The sequence below is a fragment of the Uloborus diversus genome, chromosome 9, assembly GCF_026930045.1.
Source record: "Uloborus diversus isolate 005 chromosome 9, Udiv.v.3.1, whole genome shotgun sequence".
NCBI lineage: Eukaryota > Metazoa > Arthropoda > Arachnida > Araneae > Uloboridae > Uloborus > Uloborus diversus.
Genome location: NC_072739.1, coordinates 73575620 through 73603119, shown reverse-complemented (window position 1 = coordinate 73603119; position 27500 = coordinate 73575620). Strand labels below are relative to the sequence as shown.

Genomic DNA, 27500 nt, shown 5'->3' with positions numbered 1-27500 from the left:
CAGAAAGCTTAAACAGTAATTTTTAACCAATAAAGAATAACCTAAAAATACAGAAAAGCAATTATTTAATGCAAATTATTATTATGCAAATTAATGCAAATTATTATTATTTATGAAGTGAAGTAACGTGAGAAGTGAAAAACTGTTTAGTTCCGGTATTATTCTTTGAATTGGCAACCGAGCAAGTTGTTTTATGGATGGGATATCAAATGTGGGAGTGCTGGATGATCCGGATTTAAGTTTCCCCCAGTTGTGGCAAATTTTATTAAAATTAAATCCCCCTCGTCACGTCCACTTGCATCCTTTTCATGCCGACGACAGCAGTGTTTCTAAGATTTTTTTATTCTTTTACGGATTTGTAACGTCGTTGAAGTCGCTGTTGCCTAGTGTTGCGAAAGCTCCTGAAATTGAGATGAACGGACTGGAAAAACTGGGAACTGCTCGATGTCCATTGGTCACCAAACAAAACCCCTTGCAACATGACTATACCATAACCGATACTGTCCTAGGACTGGGTATTAATGGTAAAGTGGTCGAGTGCTATGACAGAAAAACAAGACAGAAATATGCTCTCAAAGTAATTACGATACTTATTTCTTACCATATGTTCTGTGCCAGTTCGTTACAGTCAGCTCAAATTGACATGGTTTCATGCAGCTGACTCTCAACTCTTTCTCAAATTTATCGAATTTTAATCTAGTTGAATTACTGTTTCCCCCAACTAAGAATTTTGCGTACAATGCACTTCTTTTCATGGAATTGTATCCGTTTCGGGACAGATTTTGTGTCTTCAAAATCTATTTTTAAGGATTGCCATTTGTTTCTTTTGCAGATACTTTTAATTAATGTTCCCCCTCTTTGGTCGTTCAAATAAGCGTACTGCAATTAAATTTTTGTTTATGCTTTTTCTTTTCTTTAGCTTTGCTTCAAACGTAAGTGAAAGCGTGAGCTAGGATAGATTTCAAATTCATATTTTTCCGTTTGTCTATGTTTACTAACCCATCAGAAAACATCATGCAAATTTTTCCAGTGATAAAATAAATGTTCTTTTTATACTTAAAAGTATGTGTGCAATCTTGTTGCAATTTTTGAAAAATGCAAGGCATGCAAACAAAAAAACAATGAGTTAAGAAATTTGCAACAAATTTTCTCTTTTGTTACTTTTGCACGCAACAATAGATCGTTTACTTTAATAAACTTGTTGAATTACTGCCTGTGTTTTATTATCATCAAGTGAAAATGCAAAAGGATAATTAAACATTTGTTGAATTTATTCTATTTATATTGATATGGTTTTTGATAAAGGTGTATCTTTTTGCATACCCAACCCACCTATAAAACTGAAATTTTATCTTAAGCTCTATTTTCCTGTTAGTCACTAACAAACATTTGTGATGGTCTTGCAATGCAATAACATCAATTCAGAAAAATAATTCAACATAAGTTTTAAATTTATCACAATACTAATATTAGTATTTCTCCCAGGAGGTTTTTAGGAGAGTGCTGTGTTTTGTCCCTTTTAAATTAAACTTCAATTTGCTCTCCATGCCCCTTTGAAGTTTTAACAAATATTCATCACAAAAGCAATCTTTTTCAAAAGATCAAGATTCAGACAAGCCTGGCCTTAAAACGAAATTCCCTCATTTCAATTATCCAATAGAATTTGATTTTTTCTAGCCTAATTTTTAAAACTAAACATTATAAAAGCTTTTTATTATTTAAAACAAAAAAAAATGTGCAAATACTTTGGTTTTGTTTGCAGTGTAACAATACATTAAAAATTCACCTTTTCTATTTTAAAATTATTACTAAAATATGCCCCTTTATTGGAATGATGAATCTGAATTCTCTTTCTCTTTTATCTGAAAGCACCCTCCCCCACCCTTCTTTTGATCAGGGCAGAATTTGTGTAAAAAGTTGTATGAAAAAATCAAGTGGCTCCAACTCCTATCAAAATCTGCAATTCTTAAAAATTAAATTAAGAGATATTTTTACATTTGTTGGCTGTAATGTGACAATCAAGAGAACATTTTCTTTGTGTGTGTGAAGCTGAAAACAGCAATTTTAGCAGAATTTTAATTATTTAAAGAGTCCAGGGTCTGAAATAGGGTTCAATTTCTAGGAGGGAATGTCCCCCTTTACGTCAGATTCCGGGAGGATTTTTTGAATTTGAAGGAGAATTTTTATAAGTACTGAAAATTTGTTTAGAATTTTGAAGAAATTCATTTTCATTTTATATTTCTATTTATTCATTTTTAAATTATATTTTTTAATGTAATGTTAACCCCATCTTCAAATAATTATTCATTAATTTTGTGATTTTATTTCATTTATAATAAAATATTTTACAACTCAGTGACATATACATACACTCAATTATTTTTTTTATTAGACCATTTTCTGGGTCTAATTATCCGAATGGGGTTCGGTTCTCATTGATTAGAATAATATTTCTACTGCACCAAGACATTTTTCTGACGATCAAAAAGTTAAGGTAAAAAATTGCCTATACCTATTGAAAATGGACTCGTTTCCAGCAACTTTCTGATAGCATTTTGACCGGCAGATCGGAATATGTTGATGCGGGAGATCGGAAATCATTGATGTCGGCAAATCCGAATTCGTTGATGCGACTTGAATTGACAGGCGCTTTATTGAAAATTTATCCATCTTTCCAAAATGAAAAAAGAGCTATGGACAGTGGCCTAGCAAGGCTTTCATTTTGGAGGGGGTCCAATCAATGTCGTAGCCAGGAAGTTATTTTGGGGGCGGGGGGGGGGGATGAAATTTGAATAATTTATATGAAGATTATATCTTCTTAAAAATAAGCAAAATAGATATTAGAGATGAAAATGTTATTTAACTGTTACTAATGACAAGTAATAAGTATGAATGCATTTGAAATTAAAACAAGTGAGCAGCAAAATTTAATGCAAAATAGATTCCACACTTCCACAGAAAAACCATGCAGGGAAAAAATTCCAAGAAATTTGGAGGAAACTAGATAAAGGAGAAGTGTCTTTTGTTAGATTCTAAACAGGTATATTCTCAGAATTTACATCTACTTCAATTATACAAGGGAAACCAATGTTTTGGAGACTGCAGAGAGGAATAATTTTGCACAGTAGGAAAAAATTAAGAATCATTGCAATAAAGCTCTACGCCTTATAGCGCCCCCTCATTTCGTCCTCCCTTCCCTCACCCATTTTACTTTATCAATTTTCAACTCAAAAAAAATTTTGCATGTTATATATTGCACAAGAGCATATTTTTTCATGCTGTATCTTTTTTACTTGAGTAAATGCTTGTTTACAACACAATTCATTTTTTTCTTCAATCATATATTTACATTAAGTCATTTCGGAGGGGTTCCGAACCTTGTGGACCCCCCTTGGCTACACCACTGGCTGTGGAGTTCATACACTTTGTAACCTATGACCTCTCTTATTTATTTGTATGAAAAAAATGGATGACGTGGCGTTTCCAGTAGGGTTGCTCTCTTAAGTTTGATGAGACGGGGAAATCCAGAGTGTGCTGGCGGAGGGGGAGGAAAGCGTTCGCTCTTCGCACGCTCTACTACCGCACGGAGGAAATTTTTTTCTTCTTCTACACTTTCCCTGTCTAGTGTTTGTTACCGAGATTAAGAATTTACGGGGGGGGGGGGGGGGGAATCCTGCACGGACCTTTGGATTGCGTGGGATTTATCGATTATGTGCACGTTTCGTGCAATCCCGCTCTCTATTTCGAATCTTGAGAGTCATTCAGAAACATTTATGTAAATACCTAAGTTCCATAAATGAAAGGAAAAGAGAGCTTTCTGAAGAGGATAAGTTCCTCCTAAAAGCATAAATTCTTCATAATGATCCATAAGCCTAAAATTATCAAGTCCCATGAACTTTTCCTGACAGGGCACTCTTTGATTTTCATATGTATATGATCTATATTTTTATGTTTAGGTGCTCCGAGATTCCTCTAAAGCGAGACGGGAGGTGGAGCTTCAGTGGCGGGCTAGCAATTGTAAGCACATTGTCAATATTGTAGATGTTTATGAAAATGTCCATGGGGGATACAAGTGCCTTCTTGTTGTCATGGAATGGTGAGTGGAAATTGTTCTTCCCATGTTTTATTAATTGTAAATGCTGCCTAAAATAATGTAACAGCAGTATAGTTTGATTTTGTAATAATGTAAAGGTTCTTTTTGTTTGTAACTAATAGTCTGGTGCACATGGCACATAGTTGGATCTTTTGTTGAAATTAAATTAATGCATCAATAATCTAAGTTGTGTGGTGTAAGTGACAAAAGATTACCACTTAGGTGTGCCCCCCTCACCCCCCCCCCCCCCCCCCAGTTTTGCTGACACAATATTTTTCTTCCCTCTATCATTCAGTTTCAATCATATCATTTGATATTTATTTGATTATTTGAAGGGGGAGGAAATTTTAAATTTCTTCGAAACTGAGACTCAAACCACCGCTAATATTTCTTGCAACAAAAAAACTTCTGTCATTTGCTCTAGCTATCACTGTATTTCTATTTTATCACGAAAAAAAAATCATTTTTTGTCCATGCAATTTTTCAATAGCATTTTTCATGTCTTCCACATACCTGATAAGAAGGTTTGTAAAGAAAAGGTACGAATCAAGGGTACAACTAGCTTCTGGTTTCGAAGGATGTCATTATTGAAATATAAGCATATACATCTGAAGAGAGTGGAAGGGCAGGGATAAAAGTTTTCTATCATTTGGACGGATTTCCATTTTTCAAAAGAAAAAGAAAGAAAATTCAGACAAAACAATTAAGTCATAAATAATCAGTATGAGTGAAATCTGAAAAATTTTCATACAAATTTGCTTTTTTGGGAATATTACTAAGTCTTCGCCACTGTGCCAAATGCGATTAAATCGTAAATTCGACAAAAAAAATTCTGATTTGGCAAATTTATTGATGAGCAAAAAATTCTCTGAAATTTTGACAGAAAAAAATCTTTCTTATCCTCTAGGGATTGTCTAAAATAAAGTTATTCTTCGTTCTCTGATTAAATATTTCTTCAGAAAAAAAAACATTAAAATCAGTTTAAAATCTTTGGTTAAAGTTTTTGAAATTTGGCTAATGCTTTTAAAAAACTCTAATTTACTGGCCGACAATTCGAAATATTTAGCGCAGATGTTCTGTCGAGACATTTTTACTCTTGATACATTGAAATTTGAATAACTAAGTTTTTTTTTTTTTTTTTTTGCTGAAATAGTGATATTTTGAGGATCTCCCAGAAAGGAAAATATTTTATTAAAGTAAAAATGATAAAAATATTTAAAAGAAGGATATTGAATGGCATTGAGTTTTACCTGATAATTTTAGGTTTGAAACTACTCTGTTTATCTTTAATTAAAATTAAAAATAATAACATTTATTAGTAGATTATGAAAGAAAAAATAGCAAATGAGAGGAATAAATTTATACTTCCATGACAATATGTTTCAAAGCATCAGTGGAATATACTTTCACAAATTGTCAATCATGGTTGACAAGTCCCTAAATAGGATAATTTTTATAAAACTACTATTAGATACGAACTTTTTTCTTAAAAAAAAAAAACTGCTGAAAAGATTACGGAAAAAGATATTAGGTTCGGATTTTTAGGGGACTTTTCAGGGGTCGCTAGGACTTTCAAGGGAAAATCCACAAATGATGTCATGCTTTGAGTGAGGTTCGTGATATTGTTACAGGCTGTGACAAGGAGAGGAAGGGGGTAACAAGAAGTATATCATTATTTTTACATGACAATAGGCTTAGAAAAAACTGACAAGGACCAGGAAATGAATAAGGTGGAGTGATGCTTTGTGACACAGGAGGGGTTAAATTTGTTGAAAAAAAAATGGCATTTATAGACAGCCCCTAAGGAAATTATTCTATGCAAATGAATTCTGTGAAAAGCTCTATTTGTGATGGCAAGTATTGTGCAAGTCTTAATTTTAGCGCCTGAAAAGATCTAAGTTCTGATTGTGAATATTATATTTAAAAACAAAAATATGATTTGATTTCTGATCTTTTTTTTCAGCATGGAGGGAGGAGAACTCTTCCAGCGCATCCAAGATCGAGCTGAGGGTGCATTCACGGAACGTGGTATGTTTTCTAAACTTTAAATTTCTAAAAATTAAGAAGCAAATGATTTTTTGAAAAAGAGTTGGATGAACAGAAGCAGCTGCTATTGTCAAGTCATTTTGAGTAAAACAGATTTAGGATCACATAGAATATTAGGCAGAAAAAAGTTAATGGATCATGTAAGTTAAAAATTAGCACGAGGGTTTTAAATGTTGGGCTTCTTATAAAAATTAATTTTTAAATATAGTAGAACCTCGTTTATCCGGATTAAACTCCTAGCGTTAAAAAAATATACACTTCAATAAAATTTTTTGATTCTAATTTCAAGAATGAAACTACAAATCCGCCAAATATATTCGTTTTTCATTTTGATTCAATGTTCAACAGCCTCCATGGGTTGGAAAAAAATTATAGTAATTTAACAAACAAAACATGGCATATTTTAGAGTGTTAGTCCAACACTACTGCAGCTAAACAGTAAATGATACAGTATTTGTAAAAAATGATCCTCCGTTAATTTTGTTACAAAGCATTGTTTTTTGCTGCAATAAAATATAAGTGCTTATTTAAGAATGTGCTATATTAAGAATTTTCTACTGTACTCTCAAAGAGTTAGGTGCTAGTGGGAAAATTAAATCTTTTTGTAATTCCTGATTTGACGTGGACTTTCTTCGGATGAGATGTATGAGAAAGATTTTTTGGTGCAAGGCCCTTTTGTAAAGAGAGGCTTTTGTGTATTTGTTTGTTTTGGGAATGTTAAAAAAAAAGAAAAGAAAATAATATTGTTTAACAGTTTCTATAGGAAAAATACAAAATGTGTTATTTAAAGAACAATTATAGAAGTAAAAGTTTTCTCAAAAATATCAGTAAGATAACTCTGAACCTAATTTTGTATTTTGTTTGAAGAAAGTCTAGGAAAATTTTTATCAACAAATATTAAAAAATCTCCGTCATAACTGAACAGATGTTTATTTATTTTAAGAAAAAAAAATGAGGTGTATAGCAATTTTGATAGAAGCAATTATTGAGGTGCAAGTTTTTAATTTCTTAAATTTGCTAATATGTTAATTTTATTTTGGTTAGTAGCTATTAACGTAAACTCAGTGGCGCAACAGCCAATGGTTAGATAATTTGCCAAGTGTGGAATTCCCCAATGTTTAGTTCCTTAACACGCTTGATACTCATTTTATCGTCCCACTGAAGAAATGAAAGGCCAAATCGACTGTGCCCTACTCGGGTCAGTGGTGTGAATGCTTGAAGTGCTATCACAAAGCCTAGGTGCTTTCGTTACGTAAAGCGAGTAGTTTATTCTGAAATAAAGAAATTGAATTTCAGTATGTTACACTTTTAGCTATTAAAAAATATTACATGAAATTGATTTTTCTTTACATGTTGTTTTTACTTATCAATTTGAAAAATTGGTATTTTTCATTTTTGTATATTTTATTTATTGTTCCCTATATTTGTGTATTGTTCTATTAAAATAAGATTTTTCTAAGCAATTCTTTCTTTTATAATGTTTGTGTATGATACCTAAAGGTATATATTTACTCATTTTTGATTTTTTAAAAACTATGTGATACCTATCAAAGGGATCTTTTGAATTCTAAATGATCTCCAAAGTCCCCATTCACTCATAATTTGCTGTTTATGCTTCATCAACAATCCACAAATTCTCTTAATTATATTCATTGTCTAACTTGAGCTCATTTTAGTGCATTCAATTTAACATAAGCTTTTTACCATTACCATACAAGCTTTTTACCATACAGCCATCAAAAAGTTGAAAATAAACTGACCAGTAAATTAAAATGTTTTTGTAATATCAATGCCTCAATTAACCCCAAAACAAGTATTAACCTTGTAGCAGTTATTATTTGTTTAATATAATGAAACCTACTAAATCTATTTCCTCAGAGGCTGCTGAAATAATGCGGGAAATCTGCATAGCTGTAGCCCACCTTCATAGGATGAATATTGCTCACAGAGATTTAAAAGTAAGTTCATTTTTATTTATTTATTTTTTTACTACATTAATGGTTTTTTTGTTTTTTTTTTTTAATTCAGTAGTGCTTCATTTTTTGCACCTAATTAAAAAAATACTTTATTTGTATAAACCATAAAAACAATATTCACATCCACTGAAGTGGCAAAAGTCATGAAATACCTTCGACCATGACTTCAAAAATCGTCAAAAGCTGTTTAAATAAGTAATGAGCCCTGCAGGCTTGACAGTCATTTGTAACTTGGCATAATGTTGTGTCTGTTGAATTTGATGCATGAAATGTCTTGTTATTTGTCTCCATAATTTTGTGGAATCTGACCAAAAGTAAATATTTTTATATGCTCTTCAAAACCATAGATGAAGAAATGTTGAATTCTGTCACACAAGCATTTTGTCTCAACAGCCATTCAGCATTCAAGGTCCAAATTCTTATCATTCAGGCTTAATTATGTTAACTAACAGGGCCCAATATAGGCTGATTTTACTACAATGCCTTCACAAAAATTGTATTTTAAAATCGGTACTTTCACAAAAATGAAGGAACTAAGTCTTAGCTTCAAAAAAAACTAATTTTTGAAAATTGGCACTGTCAGAAAACCTCTCTTCTTCCAAAAAATGCCCCCCCCCCTCAAGTAACAAAAGAGATTAATAAGAATTTACTATTTCTATAACTTCATGATCAGTTTTTAACAAAACCTGTCCTCTTTATGTTGCAAGTTTTTTCAGAGCTCATTGCAGTTACACATTCTTAAAAATTTAATTTTTTTCATTTAAATCTTTAATAGAACATTTCTTAAATGCTAAAAACATTTACTATGTGTTTTTTTTTTTAATATTCAATCTTTGTTTCTCAGAGTTTGGAAATAGCTCTTAAAGTATCTTTAATCTCTGTCACAGTGTTTTGAAATTATTTCATAGGCAGTTATGTTGACAGCTTGTGAAATATTTTTCTTATTTTCAAACAACTGTTTCAAGTTAAAATAAAAAGAGAATCTTATCTAACGATAGAAGATATTTTTCAGTCCTGATTCAAATCATAAATTTTAAATATTTGATAAGGATTTAATCAACATTCTCTTTAATACACACACACAACTTCTGCTTACAATATGCATGCTATATTTAGGCGACTTCATTGAGAGAGTGCTTATCTTGCCCTTATCTGCTCTGCTCTTGCACAAGCTTTCACCATCATCAGCACTCTCACTATCTGGAGAATCTCTTTACAAATGCTGATATAAGCAGTGTTGCCAGATTTGGGGAAATTTCTCCATTTTGGGGAAAGCATATGCTCTCTTGTGGAAAATTTTGGGAAAATGGGTTTTGAGGGGAATTCTGTGGGGAAAACCTGAGGGGGGAAAAATTAATTTAAACTTTGACATCTTGAATTCAAATTATGTTTTTCGCAAGCACAAGTGTGTGTTTGTGTGTGTGTGTGGGGGGGGGGTATGTTTGTTTGTGTGTGGGGGTATGTGTAGCATGTGTGTGTGGGTAGTTGTGTCTATGTGTGTTTGTGTGGGGGTGGGGGAGTATGTGTATGTGTGGGTAGTTGTGTGTATGTGTATGTGTGGGTAGTTGTGTGTATGGGGGGGGTGTATGTGTGGGTAGTTGTGTGTATGTGTATGTGTGGGTAGTTGTGTGTATGGGGGGGGGGGGGTGTGGGTAGTTGTGTGTAGGTGTATGTGTGGGTAGTTGTGTGGTCTGTTTGTGTAAGTGTAGGTGTATTGGTGTATGTGTAAGCGTGTATGTGTAAGTGTAGGCAAGTAAGTGAAACAGGTGGGTCTCCTAGAGACGGTTTTCGCTAGAGGAGCAGCATCGTGAGGTGGCCGACCAACGGCTGTGCTGCAGAGGGAGGCGAGGGAAAAATAAAATCATAGGACATCAAAAACAGTCCAATGAGAACAATAAGCAATCGTGATTGCTCAACAAACCTCAGGGAAAAAAAATTTTCTTATTTAAATTCACGTCTTTACATCTGGTAGTTACATTGCTTATATCAAACAGCGTTGGTTTAGTTTTGCTCAACTTTATGGAATTCGCATTATGTAAAATATTATGCTACGGGATTGGTATTAATGTTCTGCGTGAATTTGATACCTGAAACGGGTAAAAATAAGTGAGTAAGATGAAGAATGTTCTTGGATAAATATATACAAACTTCAGAGTTTAAATGTACATACAGAAGCAGAGTAGTAAATACGAGTAGAAAAAAAAAATTTTGTTTTTTCTTATCTCACAGTCAGGTCCTTGTATTAATGAAGACAAAGCAAGAATGGGGGGGGGGGGGAGAATTTTATAAGAAAATTTTGTTATTGGGGGGGGGGATTTTTCAAGAGACAAAAATTTCATAGGAAGTCTCTTCATTTTATGAAAATATTAGTGGAAAAATAATTTTTGAATTTGGGGAATTTTGATAGAAAAAGTCGCTTTTTGGGAAAAAGTTGGAAGGGAAGTGGGGAAATCTGGATTTGTGCGTGTGTGACCATCTGGCAACACTGGATATGAGCATTGCAAACTTTAACTGAAAAAGGATTCTTACTCTGAGACAAACTTTTATGCGTGGAAAAAAATAAACAAATATTTACGTTTATGTGAAAAACAATATGATGAGCAAATAAATTTTAGGAATTTTAATTAAAGAAAAATTGCTACTCATTTGTAGAATATTAACTTCTATATGTTGATTAATTAATCTTAGCTGTATAGTTTGAATGTTTATAAGTTGAAATGCATCTTTTTTTTTTTTTTTTCACTACTGCACTTATTTTAATCATGTAAGGATGCATTAAAGCAATGTTATTCCAATATTTCAAAATTTTATTAATTTAGTTTTTTTTTCTCTTTCTTCTGAAGACTGTTGGGAATACAAATGTGATCATCTTCACTACATTTTGTTCCGTCTTCAGCACAAAAAGTTTCACAATCCTTAATTGACAGTGAGCGCTTCCAGTGTTTTAGCTGCATTTGTCCTATGATTTTATTTAGTTATCTTTGTTTTCTCAATACAGAGGAATGGATGAAAATCAGCCTAAAAATAAAACTAAATGAAACGAATATGTTGTAGCAGTAAAACTTCATTTATTCAGATCAAATAATCTTTTTTTTTTCTTTCCTGTAGCCAGAAAATTTGCTCTACTCTTGCTCAGATCCTTCTGGAATTTTGAAACTTACAGATTTTGGCTTTGCAAAAGAGACGACGAATTTCAATTCCCTTCAGACGCCATGCTACACTCCATATTATGTCGGTAGGTTCATTCTTTTGATGGTCATAAAGATTAATATTTGTTTCAAATCTCTATGATTATACAGACTCATATTTAAAAAAGGAACCCCAGCTGGTATAGGCTAAAAAATGTCAAGTAATTAAGTGGATGTAAAGTATTATTCACAAACAGCGATTGTAGCTTTTGCATTTTTAAATATAATCAATGGCAGCTTAATATTAAAATGGACAAAATTCTTACAATGTTGTTGTTGTTATTATTATTGTAGTTATTATTAGTAGTTAATTTTATCAAAAGTAGAAGCCAATTCACTTAAATTGTTGTTTTAAAATTGCACAAAAAATTTGTTGCGGCATAGCTACTGTTTAGTTCTTTATTACAGGCATATTTTAAGAGCAGGGAATATGATATTGAAATAAAATGCTTTGTGAAATAAAATTGTTGTAAGGGACTAAAAAATATTTGTCCAGTATTAAAAAAATTTCAATTAATAAAATGAAAGGTACTTCAAACAATCATATTTTATTTTTAAAAAATAAATGAAGTGAGTGCAGGGGAATGCTCTTTAGAATTTTATTACTCTGCTAAAATTTATTCTTCTGTTTTCAAATATGTGCAACTGTTAATCAGTATATTTATGTGTATGTATGCTTGTAATAACTTTTAAAAAGCTCTTAAATGGAAAAATACCAAATTGTTTACATCTAAAAAAACTTTAAAGTTACTTCAAAATTTCCATTTTAATTCTTGATTATTGAAAGAAAAAAAATGCATTTACTATTTTTTCTTCTATTTCGATTTCACAATTTAAATTCTTGAACAAAATGTACTGGATATCATGGAAATACAAACTATGAAAAATAATAAGCATTTTTCTCTGTCTGTTCATACTGACATAACTCAATCAAATTTCCATATTATTTACGGTTTGTGAAACAGCAGTTCGTCATGACCTTTCTTCCTTCTCTCTAGCGCCGGAAGTACTTGGACCCGAAAAGTATGACAAGTCCTGTGACATGTGGTCCCTTGGCGTCATTATGTACATTCTGTGAGTATCTTAAATATGCTTATATAACTAAATTTTGTTGGATATTTGTCATAAGAAATAATATAAAATTGTTAATACACTCTTATGAATTAGTGCCCTAAATACACATACTGTATGGGACCAAATCGGAACACTGACCATGACCTTTCCGGAATGCAAAATTTACCGGATTTCAAATCCTTGTTCAAATGTAGTGAACATTATCATATTGCACAATATTTGGCAAGTTCTCTGAATTTTGCTACTGTTCCTGTTAAATGTCTTCTCTTTACCAATCTCAATGAAAACATCCTTTGGTTTACTAAAGGAAACGAGCTGATGTGTGCATCACATGACTTCCTTTTACTCCAATTTAATGTCATTTTCCCATTATTGGCAATTTTAAGGTGATTCAATAGTTTACTCTCTAAATATCACCACCAATGGCCAAATTGAAACCAGATTTTTTTCAAAAATGCCAATTTGTCGTAAAGTTGTCCAAAAAACTTGGCAACCAAAAGACTGGCGATATATCGCCAAGTGTCCGCCAAATTATAACACCACTTCATCGAAATAAACAATGATTCCCCCCCCCAAAAAAGGGGCAAAAGACCCCTTTAGAAACATCTGAATGCAACCAAAAAGGGAGGTGAACAACTAGACACCACTAGGAGTCTACGTACCGAATTTCAACTTTCTTTAGGACTTTCCATTCTTGAGTTATGCGACATACATACGAACGTCACGGGAAAAGTTGTTGTAATTAACTCGGGGGGGGGGGGATGTCAAAATGGATATTTCGGATGTTTATATGTTCTTAGGCAGTTATCCGCGTGTGGTTGGGTTAAAAAAAAAAAACTCAACATAAACTCGGGGGTGAGCAAAATGGAAATTAAGGCCGAATTTTGAGTGAAAATTTTTTCGCGAATACAGTACTTCCTTTTTTGTAAAAGGGAGTAAAAAACTTTAAACATATTCAGTTTTAAGTTTTATGCCGGAGCTGTGATAGAAAAATTTTTCTTACTGGTCTCAAAATTGTCTGGTAGGCTAGACAATCTCCATGAATCTTAATATATCCAAAAACCTATGTGGGTGGCAAAGAATGTGAAAATTATGACTTTTTTATGTTAAGTACATTTCTAAGGTTTTTTTTTCATATGATTGGTAACAATTTCATTGTTAACAGACAAGGAGATAAAGCTTAGTGATTTAAAAAAAATGCTGTTGCCAATTTCTATTAGCAAACAAATAAGACTTGTAATTGATTTTAGTAAAAATTGTTTTTAAAGCTAGACATTTTCATTTTTACCATCTTGATTCTGCTTTTGTGACTAGTATAACTTTGTAGTCAGGATTCTTTCCTTTTCTATATCATGTAGAATTTTTAAAAATATATTTTAATGAGATGAACAGTCAGGGCTAGTTTTTTTTTTTTTTCAAATTTTAGTTTAATATTTGTGTTGAAAGAAAGGGGAGCTCAACCAAGCACTAGAGGTCTATTGTACTAGTCCCCAAACAGAAATCTTAAAACAGACTGGTAGCTGAAGCAAAATTCAGCAAACACCTAATAGGAATGTCAAAATTCTTGTTAAAATAAGAAATGAGTTCAAACTTGCTATCTTATTTCTCTCATAAAAACTATCTTCTCAGATATCTATTGAGAAGGACTGGATTCTTATTCTTGGGTCATTGATCTGGTCTTTCAGTTGTAAAATGGTCTTTTACACATAAGCATTTAGTAGAAAATTTTGATGGTGAAAGGTTTCATGACTTCTCATTTCAGGCTGTGTGGCTTCCCTCCATTCTACAGCAACCATGGCTTGGCCATCTCACCTGGGATGAAAAAACGTATTCGAGCGGGTCAGTACAATTTCCCTGATCCTGAGTGGGAGAATGTCTCTGCAGATGGTGAGAGATTTTCTTGGTTTTTCATTTATAATTTTTTCCTCTCTTCTTTAATACTTAACCATGCAGTTCTCTAACAGCAAAAAGAAAAATCATTTTGTTTCTCCTAAAAACTTTAAACAATATTTCAGTGAATAGACTATATATGAAACTTACAAAATCTCATTATTAATTTCAAAAAATATTAATTAAGTATAACCATTAAAAATTATACAAAACAAAAACAAATTCTTTGGTTTTTTGTGAAAGAATCTAAATAATATTAAGTGAAACAAGTTTTCAATAATGATTTTTTGTGTGATATGATTCAAAGCAAGCTCAATGGTGGGAGAGTATACAACATAAAAGAACACAATTTCTTCTTAAAAGCTTCACACATGTAACAGTTTCAAGCTGATTTTTTCTTTACTCGCTATTTTAGTCCTTTTCTATTGGTTTTAGTTAGATGAATGTATAAAATGTGTTTGGTGCTCTAAAGTAACTGAATTACAAAAATTAGATAATTTATTATTTGCAATTGCTTGTCATGCTATTCAAATGTTTTATTGGGAAACATTTGCAATTATCCATTTGATTAACAAAATCAGAAGTATAAACAAGATATGAAGTATTATCCTTAGTGCTACATTACTTAAATTGATCTATAATTGTTGCGCAAAAGTAAAGTCATAGCAAGAAATTTTGAGCCTCAAAGCAAACGTGTGCATGTTGTCCCCCTTCAATTTCACCATCACCAAATTATATAACAAAGAAAAAACTAAAAAATATTTAAAAAAATCTTTGTTGTGTAGTTTTTTAGCATGAAAAGAAATAATAAATTAAGTGTGATAGATACAAAAAGAAAATTCTAAATTTCTTCTTCCTTGCCAGAAAGCAACAAAGAAAAACTTTTAGCTCATCAGGGGAAACAAAGAACAACATTAAAAAATGGCATATTTACTAATTTGTTATCAGAAAAAATATTGTAATTGAAGATAAGAGTGAGAAAGATGATTTTTTGAACTTTGATACAATACAGTTATTTCTTTGTTTTAGCAAAGGAGCTCATTAAAGGTTTGTTGCGCACTGATCCAGCAAAGAGATTAAGCATTGAGGATGTCATGAGCAATAACTGGATTGCAGTATGTATATATATATATCCATTAATTATTCCTTGCAAATTCTGAGATAACATTTCCCTTTGTATGAGAAAAACAAACTGATGTGTGCACCACATGACTTCCTTTTACTTATCATATAATAATAATACCTTGGAGTAAGCAAGGAAACACTTTTAATACTTTCACCCCCAGTTCGTCATGAACCGAATCAAAAAAGCGTTTTACAGAGATTATGCTTCCCAATATTGACAGTTTTAAGGTAATTCAATGAATAACTCTCTAAATATCTTAAATAGCGCAAAAATATGACCAAATTCGACAAAAAAAAAAATTGTCACCAACCTTGCAAAAGTCGTCATGGCGACCAAAAGCTTGGCGACATTTTGCCAAGTGTTTGACAAATTGTAACATCACTTGAGTACATTGAAATTAATACTGATTTTCCTCCAAAAGGAGTAAAAGACCCTTTTTGGAGCATCCGAATGCAACCACAAAGGGAGGTGCACAACTAGACCCCACTAGGAGTCTACTTAACTAATTTCAACTTTCTGTGGCATATTGTTTTTGAGTTATGTGAGATATGTACATACATATGCATATACAGTCATCATGAGAAAACTTATGGTAATTAACTTGTCAAAATAGATGTTTGGAATGTCTATATGTTGTTAGATATATATGCACGTGCGGTGGGGCAGAAAAAATAAATCAACTTTTATTGGGGGGTTAGCAAAATGGAAATCTTTGATAATGTTTGAGTGAATTTTTTTTTTTTTCGCGAATACAATACTTCCTTTGCCATGAAAAGGAAGTAAAAAAGACCTTATACTCCCCAAGTTGAGGATAATCTTTTACATCCATAGTATATTTGTTTTTTATTTTTATTAATAAAAATATGCAGTTAAAATTAAGATTTAGTTAATGTATACTAGTTTAATCATGATTTACTGATAACTAAAACATAAATTAAGTTGAACTTGTTACCTGTAGGTTTTTACATAGTTAGTAAAGAGATTTTTTTTTAAGAGAGGCACATAAGAAAATGGTAATTTTTCTTTAAAAAAATCTAGCAGTAGAATTATAAATGTTTTCCTTTCGCTATAACTTTTCTGGAACTATATAATTAATATACAGTCAACCCTTGTTTATGGCAGTTAATTGGTTCCAGAATCAAGCGGTAAGTGAATTTCCACGAAGTGAGATTCTTTGTTAGTTGAAAATTTTTTTAGTTAAAACATAGAAAAGTTTTTATAACTGTTTAAATTGGTTTCTCCCCTAAACATAAAAAAACCCCTCTTTTGTCAACCCATATACTTATTAACCAACAGATTAGACAAAATATCCAGGGTTCGTACTGGTCATGGAAATCCTGGAAAGTCATGGGAAAAAATAAGCAAATTTCAGACCTGGAAAAGTCATGGAAAATTGAAATTTTCATTGAAAGTAATGGAAATTTATTTCAAGTCATGGAAAAATGTCTTGGACAAAGAAAAAGTAACAGTAACTAAAGGAGCATTAGAAATCTTGAGTGATTTTGATAGCACATGAAAGCCATTAAAAGTGGAAAATTGAACGATCCCAAAATCAAATCTTAATTGTTAAATCTCATTGCATCCACTTTTTCGCAGCCGCTTGCCTTTTTTGCGAGGTGATTTTACTGCTTGGACATCGCTTAAAAAGCAGTTCAACTGCATCATAGTTTGATTCCATCACTCGTAAGAACTTTATTATTAAATGTATCAGAGTTTATCTTAATTTGTTGAAGGTTTTAGAAAATAAAGATCTTTAGTCAGATGAAAGAATACAGAAAAAGAGGAATTCTTGTATTCACTTTACAAGTTACAACATTAGTGCCCAACATACGACACGCAAAACTAATTCATGTGACCCACTGCTATATGTTCAATGTCAGGAATCAAACATTTTGGAATTTCTGAACCTATCAATTTATATGCATTTGAAAATGTGCAAATAAGTAAACAAGTATACTTTTGAATCGAAAGATTGATTCATTACTGAATGGTTCTATCAAAAAAGAACATAAAAAACTAAACTATGTGGTACTTTAAAGAACGAAAATACTGTCAAGTTACGTGGATGATTAAATGCACTGTTGATACTAAAAGGCAACTTTTGAAGCAAATTTATTGAAACGTTGTGATGACTCGTTCAACCTTTGTCCCATTCAATATCATTCTGCCTGTTTATAAAACAAATATCAGACTCTTAAGCATCATCATATTCGTTTCACTGCATTTTTACTTTACTTAAATTTATATGATGAAGACAAATAAGAATAGTTTAGTTTTTTAAATGTACATTTACATTTTGTCCATTACGAGTAAGTGCTTCAATGAGTCTGTGGCATTCATGCAGAAGTTTTGCTAATACTCATTTCCAAAAATTAGCAAGTTTAAGATTAAATAGTGTGTAACAAGATCATGAACATTTTCATTGAAGTCATGAAAAAGTCTTGTAAAAGTCATAGAATTTTTTTATCCAAATGGAGTACAAACCCTGAATATCAGAAAATAAGGCAAATTTAAGTGTTACAGATATCATATTATCATTATAATTTTTAAATTAATTACACCCACACAAACATGCATAGTTCTTACAAACTGCCAACAAACCAACCTACAATCAATTGTATAACTTGCTTTGTGAGGAAGTAAGTGAAAATGAGTGGCAGTATTTCTATTGCATCTGTATTCTTTTCCTATTGAAGTTATTGCTTACTGTATGAAAAGCAAACCATATCACCGTAAACAAATGCATTTATCCTCTTTTCTATAATACTATGATTGACACTTCCCTGTGTTTATGAGATTAAGTTATAAAATCAAATAGCTATTTTTTATTCTCTTTAGTGATGTCCTGAACCCCTCCTCCCCGATCTCGGCTCATTCTGCTTTAAAACCGATAAGAAAAGAATTATCCTTGCTTGAAACAATAATTTGTTTCTTGGGAAGAAAAATATTAACATAGCATAAATTTAGAAAAACCATGAAATAGTGAAGCATGCACGAAGGGGGGGGGGAGAGAGAGAAAGAAGGGACACTTGTTGGCCCAAGCCTGAACCAGAAGGGGGCCCGAGATTTTTAAAATGGGGGGTGAAATATATGTAGGGATGTAGGGGCTAAACAAAATAGAGGAGGGCCGGTGAAAGTCATTTGTGACGGACCCCAAAGTTTCTGTGCATGCCCCTTTGAGGGATGACTGTACTACTATACTTTTTGAAGTTAAATCAGCAAGTAACCTATTTTCACACATAAAAATAAAATGGTAAATGAAAATAATAGTTGGGAATGGAGAAGAAGTAATAATAAGAAGTAATATTCACTTATTTTATTTATATCGATATTTATGCTAATACAGAAAACTCCCGATTATTGGCAGCCGTATCATCTGCGGGTCTTTTCACGTTTTTTTTTAATGGTGTGTACTAATATTATAGTCATTGAATGATTTTTAAACTTATGATTGTGTTATTGTTTGTTTTTAACTTTTACGTATATTTTTTTATATTCAATGATATCATTTTTATCCATAGTTCATTTTTATCCAACTTTTACGTATATTTTTTTATATTCAATGATATCATTTTTATCCATAGTTTAAATGTATATGTGCGAGTGTTATTTATAATTTGTAGCTATTGTATAAACTAGTTTCATTTTATGCCTATTATTAGATTATCAGCGGTTTTCCCGTATCCATGATTACCGTCCCACCCTATTCTGCGCATAATCAGGAGTTTACTGTACTTACCAAATGATAATGTGTGTGTGTTTTTTTTTTAACTTGAATGTTTTGTAAATGTTATACAGTGAAGTAAATGATGAATTTTATTTTTCTAGCAATTCACCGAAGTGCCTCAAACTCCCCTTCATTCTGTACGGGTATTAAGAGAAGAAGAGTACGCATGGCCTGATGTACAGGTAATTTCTACAACAGAAAGTTCTTGCATGTTTGAACTTTAAACTGTCGATTAGAAATGCATAACCTCTACTGCTTTGAAAAAGTACTTAAAATTCTCTCAAACCAATGCTTAAAACATTTTCCATTATTTATAATTGGAGGTCGGCTCATAGAGACCAAAAACCTAAAATTTAATTTTGTCAAAAACTTCTTCAGTCTGCTGTACTTGATTGTATTGAAAGAAGCGCATAATGAAGTAATGCAAGGTAAAAGAAGATTTCTTAGCTCAAAGACAAATTCTTATCAATTTTTGAAAATCTTAGTCATCAATGCTAATAACAAATTTTGTGTTTTCAATGATGAAAAAAATGGCCACTTATAGGCTAAGATTAATAGTAATAAAAAAAAATCATTGAGTGAAACGAAATTTTTAAATAGAAAATACTAGAAATGATTAAAAAAAGTGTGGAAACGATTTTTAATTTAGAAAAATCAAAGAATAATTGATTACAACAACCCGAAAAAAGTAACGTTTAAATAATCAGAAAAAACAAACTGTAAACAGTTTATAAAAGATGCATGATATATCACTCTGGACGTCAATACACCTTTTTTTTTTTTTGAGATTGTCTGTTGGAGTGCAGTGCCATAAAGCATATATCAGTTGCTATGCAATGTGATGTTAATGGAGCCTAAATGTCACCTCAAAAATTAGTTCCTGAACATAATGATATAGACATCATTTGAAATTGAAATATACAGAATGAATTTCAGAAGAGTTCATTTTAAGAATTTTCATGTTTAAAGTGTTTAATCATAACTTTTGTTTCATCTAGTTATCAATAAGAACCTGACTAAGGCTTTATCAAAAAATAATATATTTTTTAACTTGCATGTGGTTGGTTTTGGAAAGTTTTTTGTTGCCAAATAGTAAAAGAGAGGTAATTAACTAAAAATCTTTGAAAACGTTTACTTGAAGGAAATGTGCAAGTCGAACTTCACAAAATATTTGTCTCTACTTTCTGTTACTCGAAAAAAATGGAATGTTCATATATGTAAGCAAATTTGATTTCAAAACTAATGCTTTTTGGATGTTTTCCTTCTGTCACAGCATTGATTAAAAAAAAAAAAAGTTTAAAAAAAAATGTAAAAAGTGTCAGTATTACAATTTGTGTACACATAATATTTCTGTTTTCAATGTGAAGTTTTTATGCCTAAATAAATTCAATGTGTATCCAGTATTTTAATCACTTTGTCCTTGCAGGAGGAAATGACTAGATCACTTGCAACCATGCGAGTAGATTATGACACGGTGCACCTCAAGAACTTGGATAAAACTAACAACTTGCTTCTCAACAAACGGCGGCAACATCCCAAGTGATCAGCATTTTCTTGTTTGGCAAGAGCCTACAAAATGGAAAAGAAACACCGATTGGAAGGAGACCACATCTTCCATTCTGTATGTCTCATGAATCCGTTCGTGATCCGTCTTGGGATTTTCCTTTACCACAAAAAATTTATTGGATAGGTGATTTTGCTTACAAGTTGCTGTTTCTATCGTTCTTCTGTAATGTCGATGATGGTAATTTGGGGGCGTTCCACATTGTGTGTTGGATGCATTAAAAATCTTAGGAGGCTGAGGGCTTTTAAAACAGGTGACAAAAATCCATTAAAATTCCTTTTGAATGTCACTACAATGACCACCTAAAATGGCCTTTAGGTTTGTCTTCACATGGTGCGGAATGTTCCTTTGGCATATGGTTGAGTCTCTCCATAATGAAATTGTTTAGTTTCAAGTAAAAATATATATTGTAACTTTATCATAATGAATAATGAGGCAATCAATGCAACAATTTTTAGTGTAAGTTACCTATATGTAAGTTACATATATATAATGCACTTCCATGTTTTTAAGACAGGTAGAAATCTAAGAATTAAACAACCATAATTTAAATTTACTGCTACCTTCATTTAAAACCTTTATTGACATTGAATTTGCAATCATTGAGTTTGTAGCAAATTACTCATAGTTTTCAAAGGAAACAAATTACACCCGAACTAGAAGATTTTTTGCTGTCAAATTTGTACTTGCACACTTATTATAGTACACAAGAAAGGAACTAACTAATAGATGTATTCTACCCCAAAATTTGGAAAATATGATGTGTATATGAAATGCTTTTGTAGATATGAATATTTTTGCTATAAAAATGAAAAGTATCTTTGAAGAAATAAAACTAAAAAAAAATGTATTGAACTTTTTTTTATCAAGTGAAAATAAATTTAAAAGTAACTGAAAAAAAATAAATGGTTCATAATAATAATAAAAAAAAGATGTAAAAATATGTATATGAAATTTTGTCTAGGAGAGGCTCTACCATTGTTTTATCTGTATCTTTTTAGAATTTGCTTTTTTGAATTTAAATGCTAGGTTCATATTTTTCTTTAATATAGATCTTGTGAAGATACATTGAGTGATTTAAAAGGCAAAACTTATTGAATAAATACTGCCATGATTGATGACTGCAATCAAAATATCAAGTGCAATTGTAATAATATTCATTTATACATGTAGTAATGTTATGGTCTCAATGATCAAATTGTTATTTTTGTCTTCGACATTGTAGAATTTTATGTTGTTAGGTGTTTAAATTTTTAAATAATATTTATTGTGAATTTTATTAACATGTAAAACGTTTGGAATGTTCCACAACCTGAATTATTCTATTCAATCGGAATATCATTTTCAAATGTTCAATTATTTAGATAAAAATAATTAGTTTTAATAAAATGTTTCTCAATGTTTCTAATATTTTTTATATGAATGAAATACAGATCAAGCCATTTTCCAAAACTAAAATGTTGTATTAAGTAAATTAATGTGGAAGTTTTACTTCGAAATTGTCAGTCTTGTATCAACACCTTGTTATATGCAATTCTTTGTCATTTCTTCTACCTATATTTCACTTTGGTCCGAAGTATCTTCTACTTTTTCCTTACAGCATTGGAACATTTGTTGTACAGATAATGTATATATAATATTTGTGTTTTTGTGTGAATATCAGTCCGGTTGCAATAGTTACATTGAGATTTTTGTTTTTTAATAGAATGACAATCTTTAAAAGAACTGTTGAATTCTGTAAATGTCTGCAAAAGGTCATGTATATGCCCGCCCCCCCCCCCCCCCCTTAAAAAACTTTGCAGTTTGTCTTTTAAGTCTTCTTCCCCTTGCATTGCTAAAAATTTATTTTCTTTGATATCTTCATTTTATGTAATCCTCTTATTTGAATGGTAAAGTGTAAAATGTTTCTTGTTTCCCATTATTAAGATTTGAATTGTACCTATTACATTGCTTTTAAAGCTAGTATTCGGAAAAAAATTCTGTTTTCTTGTAAATATAACAAAATGCTTTCCACTTGATCATGTATAAAAAAATTCCTACTTATTTTGATTTTCAATAATCTCGCCAAGTATGAAGTTGCATTGTAGTGCAAATATTTATTTTTAAAGATTTATGTGGAATTTTGTATGTATACATATATATATATATATATGTTGTGCTAATAATGTGATTGTGAGTTCTGTCTTGTAGTGGATATTTAGGTCAATACATTGATGCTCTGGCAATGTGCAAACTTTTCATACAGTTAGCTGTAGTGAATATTTATTTCTAGTGGGCAAAAATTTTATTATGAGTAAAGAGAGAATTTATGCAGAACATTGGGTGTTCTGATATTTGGTGTGAGGAACTTGTTTTTCAATTTCTTTAAAGTGATAAATGATGTACTTCTGACTGGAAACACACCCAGAATATTTTTTGTCAAAAAAAAAAAAAAAAAAAAATGTTAAAATTGATTTTAAAACTCCTAACACTCCTTTTGGTATAATTCTCATTAAACCTAAGATTTGCCGTAAAATAGTTTAGTTTGTTTATCAATTGATTGTTTTGTCTTGTTCTGCATTGTATTTTAGGAAACAAGTTTTACCAAGTACAAAACACTTAGTTCCAAACTGTTTAGAACCTATTTCAATACTGTCAATACTGTTAGGTTTGTGAAGTGCTAATTAGGAAAATCCTCGAAATTAATAGTCATGAATAATTTCCAAATTATATTTTAATGACTAATTCATTACAAAGAATGAATTAAAACAAAAATTGTTAAGATTCAAATTAAGGAGTTACTTGTAAGCAAAGCAGATTTATTCTATTTAATAAATAGCTATGTTCATTGTCATTAGATATGTCATAATTAGTCCTATCATTTGCTAAGGCTTCAACTGAATCTCATTAGAGATTTTTTGACCGAATTCAATCACATGAACAGAAATGTGCCCAATTGCACCTTCATTGTAGAAATAGAATAAAAAAACTAAAACTCCTTATATCATTAAGGGTAGAATGCAGAAATTTTTCATCTCATAAAAAGAGTATATCAAATTTCTATGTATCTAAAACATTCATTTTATGATCTGTCCCAGAATGATTTTATTAAAAACTGACTTTTAATATTGCTCTCCTGCATTTTCATCCGTAGCCCCCTCTTTCTGATTTGCTAGATTAAAAAAATAAATAAATAAAAATCTATGAAAATATCATTAGTTGATTTGTGCCATGAACTCCTTGTATAATTTTAAAACATTTTGAGAGATATTTGAGGCTAGTCAAGATTTCAAAAGCATTAATATTACTGTAATGATTGTCTACTTAGTTAATAAAGCAATGTGTTTTTTTTTTTTTTTTTTTGTACATCCCTTTAAAATTAGATGTTCACTTTCAATTTGAAATTCTCTCTCTTTTGAAATGGTTAAATTTCTTTGTTATATCATTTTCGTATAACTTGATACTAGAGGTGCCGTACTGCCGATTTTGTTTTAATCCTTCAAGATTGTTTTCTTATAAAAGAAAAGTAACTGTTTAAAAAACTAAACTAGGGATATTTATTTTCTAAAGAGAAATAAGCCAATTTGAAACATACTTTCTCATTAAAAAAAATTAATCAATGAAAGTATGATTAATCAGCTTAGATATACATAAAATTTTTTTAAATTCCAATTCACTACTCAAACTGTCAATATCATGTAATTGTGCTGTATTTGTTTTTTTTTTTTTTCATAAACTTTTTTGTAGAATTTTCATTTTAATTTAAAGTAGGATGTTTAAAGAAATGGGAGCTTTGCTCCTCGTCATTCCATCTTAAAATTAGTTCATTTCTTCATTCATAAAAATCTCCATTGCACTTAGAAAGTTTTTTTTTTTCAACAATCACCTGAATTCTATTTCAGGTCAAGTGCCATTTGCAACCAAGATGCTTGTATTGCTTGTATGATGATTTAATTTTCCAATAGTGCTTAATAGGTGCTATAATTGTTATTTGGTACAAAAACAGAAAGCTCAGCATATGAAAGCAGAGCAGATAAAATACAAGAGCTTACAGCTATTTCAAAGCCACAAATGCACTTTGAAGCAACTGCATTCTCATTTAATCATCGAACTTCTTGCTACTAATGGATGCTTAGTTAGGGCACATAATGTGTCTGTGTTTTTGGAAATCTTGGTTTGAATTTATTTGTTTGTATAAATAGCTGAGATTCATTGTTGACTCTTGTATATTCTTCCAACTCTTTGTTAAATTCTCCTGATATATATATATTTTGTATGACTCAACTGTTCTATTTTAATATGACTCCGTTGCATTTTGTCTTATTGGAATAATCCAGGTGATAGGCTGACATCCATGTTTTCACTGCCATCTTTTTCTTTCCCAATACGTGTGAAGTAATGCGTAATAAGTTTCATGCGTAAAGAGATTTATAGTCTGAAACACAAAACACCAGTCTTATCCATGCTCAAAAAAAAAAGTGATTATTTTAAATGTTATAACAGTTGACTACAGCAATTCCACTTAGAGTACAAAGCCACTAGATAACATTGAGAACTCCACTTCAATGTCTCTACAACTGAGACCTCAAAAAAAATCTATATATGCTTGATTACATTTTTCACAATTGAAAAAAAAAAGTTTTCTTTAGATTGGTGAAGATAACATTTGTTTTTGAAATACTTCTGCGTTATTGATAATCCCCTTTTTCAGTGTTATGCAAGCTTTTCAAGGCTTTGGAAACTCCTCAAATGTCTTGACTTGAATAACCACTAAGCTAAAATCTTCTTTTAAGTGACTCTAAAAGGAAGAAAAGCTTTCCCCTAGTCTTGAAACAACAGTTTGCTTCATCGCCAAAATTAAATGAGGCGTTTTCAGTCTTTTATAGGAACTTGATGTTTTAAAAATTTAGTTTGGAACAATTCCTAAAGAACTTTATTTTATTTTTAAAATATTGCTTTTAATAATTTCCTGTACATACTTGGAACCATGTCTCAAACATGAGATGTAAACATAAATTATGCGTTATGTTCACAAATCACAAGTATTAGAAATTTGAGCTAAATTATTTAGATGTGGAAAGGTTTTATGTGAAAAAAATAGCTAAAATATTACAAAGTTGTCCATGAATTGCCTGAAACCTTCTAACATTCAAGGCTCTGAAGAAAAAAAAGTGGTCAAGTTTTGGCGCTGAAGCAAACTTTTTTTTTTTCCAAGTCTTGAGGAAAAGCTTTTCTTCCTTTTCAAGAGTCGCTTCAAAGAAAATTTTAGTTTTGTGGTTATCCAATTTTGTATTAAAGGAGTTTCCAAAGCCTTAAAATGATGACTCTAATGCAAACATTTTATTTTTTCATTACCATTAGTTATGCTTAGCATTTGATTCGTACTTGATGGGATTTATCATTTAAATTAAAATAAAGTTCCATGAATTATCTGATGTGTTTACATAGTGAGACGAATGAAAAGAGATAGAAATGAATACAGCCTATCACCTGTTGTGGCAATCATGTGCATCGATCCTTTTGTGTCTTATGATGTACAAATGTAATGATGCTAATAAAGATCCATTATTCACTCCTTTGGTTATTCATTCTCTTAGGAAGATTGTATTTGAAGATTGGAAATTTACACTTAGACTTGATATCTCAAATTGTGACTTTTTTTTAAATTCACGAGACAAAAAATAAATCCCTTGTTCAGAAGATGAGCCTGAGTAGTTGTGCAAAAAAGCGGGGAGGAGAAGATCCTAACTCTTCTTTCCCCATAAACTAAAACTATTTGAAACGGAGGGGGAGTCTATAAAATTGGAAATTTTCGGAGATGCCCTCTGACTTATTTCTAGTATCTGTTGCTGAATCCATTGGTTCATACCAAGTCCAAGTAATCGTGTTGCACTAAAAGGTCAAAAACACTCCCACTCTCTTCCGACAGTAGCCCCACGGAGATACTAATACATGAGATAATATGAGAAGGAGAGGTAATAGCTGAGCAAGGGCAGGTGAAAAAAAAATCCTTGTGGAACCGTCAAAGACCAGAACCTAGCTAGGGCAAGTCTTGAGTCTTCTGCAAAGACAATCCAAGATACGTATGCATACCAATCATGTTCAGGAGAAATCCTCCAAGTTGATTTTATTTTGTCAATAAACATGGAATGAACCTCCGAGACTCTAAAAACTGATGATGGGGGAGTGGAGAGCTTATTTCTAGTATCTACTCACATGCATCCGTTAATTATTTTGCAACCTATTAAGTATTCTTTTGAAAGATATAGCAGAAGGTTTTGTGCTGACCACAACATACCATGTTTCTTTATTTTTTCTGTATGATTCCAACTGTTACCCTTTTTAAAAAGTGCCAATTTGAAGGTGGTTTCTGCAACATTAAGTTTTTAAATATAATCTAAGCTGGTTTTAAGTTGACTTTTATATATAGTTTTTAGAAAAAGCTAAGTATTTTATGAAACAGGGTTTACCCCCCCCCCCCTTAAACAAAATGAAAAAAGAAACTTTTTCTTTCCTAAATTATTGGAAAATTTAAATTTTAATCTGACAAATGAACCCTAAAGGGAGCAGGTGCCGATGAATTTTTGGCAGCGTCTATTTTTTGGACAGGGGGACTCTTGTATCTCAAAAAGGAATGAAAAGGATTTAAATAAAATCAGTATAAAAATCAAGTTAGATTAGTGAACTTGCATATTTTAGCACTGTAGTACCATGACCTTTCAGTGCATTAAGGATAAGGCAAGCTACCACATTTCTACCCAAATGTTCAGGTCAGGACTGTAGACAAATTCAATCGAGCACTATGCAAAGATTTGTATAGCCCCAAAAAGTAAATAT

At 31.3% G+C, this 27500-nt stretch overlaps 1 protein-coding gene across 1 annotated transcript; it reads left to right on the top strand.

The window, feature by feature from the left end:
• Window positions 1–178: 178 nt before the first annotated feature.
• On the top strand, window positions 179–26230 carry LOC129230707 (MAP kinase-activated protein kinase 2-like). The gene is made up of 10 exons (XM_054865126.1): window positions 179–577; window positions 3957–4096; window positions 6057–6121; window positions 8018–8097; window positions 11224–11350; window positions 12302–12377; window positions 14140–14264; window positions 15297–15382; window positions 19222–19302; window positions 20547–26230. Exons 1-10 carry the CDS (start codon window positions 194–196, stop codon window positions 20661–20663), a joined length of 1281 nt encoding a protein of 426 aa, XP_054721101.1. The 5' UTR covers window positions 179–193; the 3' UTR covers window positions 20664–26230.
• The last annotated feature ends 1270 nt before the right edge of the window (window positions 26231–27500 follow it).

Bases quoted from the DNA above. Each gene is read 5' to 3' on its own strand.
- LOC129230707 (XM_054865126.1), top strand. From the start codon at position 194: ATGGATGGGATATCAAATGTGGGAGTGCTGGATGATCCGGATTTAAGT. The intron at 12,378-14,139 runs GTGAGTATCTTA...TTCTCATTTCAG, and splicing joins GGCGTCATTATGTACATTCT to GCTGTGTGGCTTCCCTCCAT. The intron at 15,383-19,221 runs GTATGTATATAT...TTATTTTTCTAG, and splicing joins TGAGCAATAACTGGATTGCA to CAATTCACCGAAGTGCCTCA.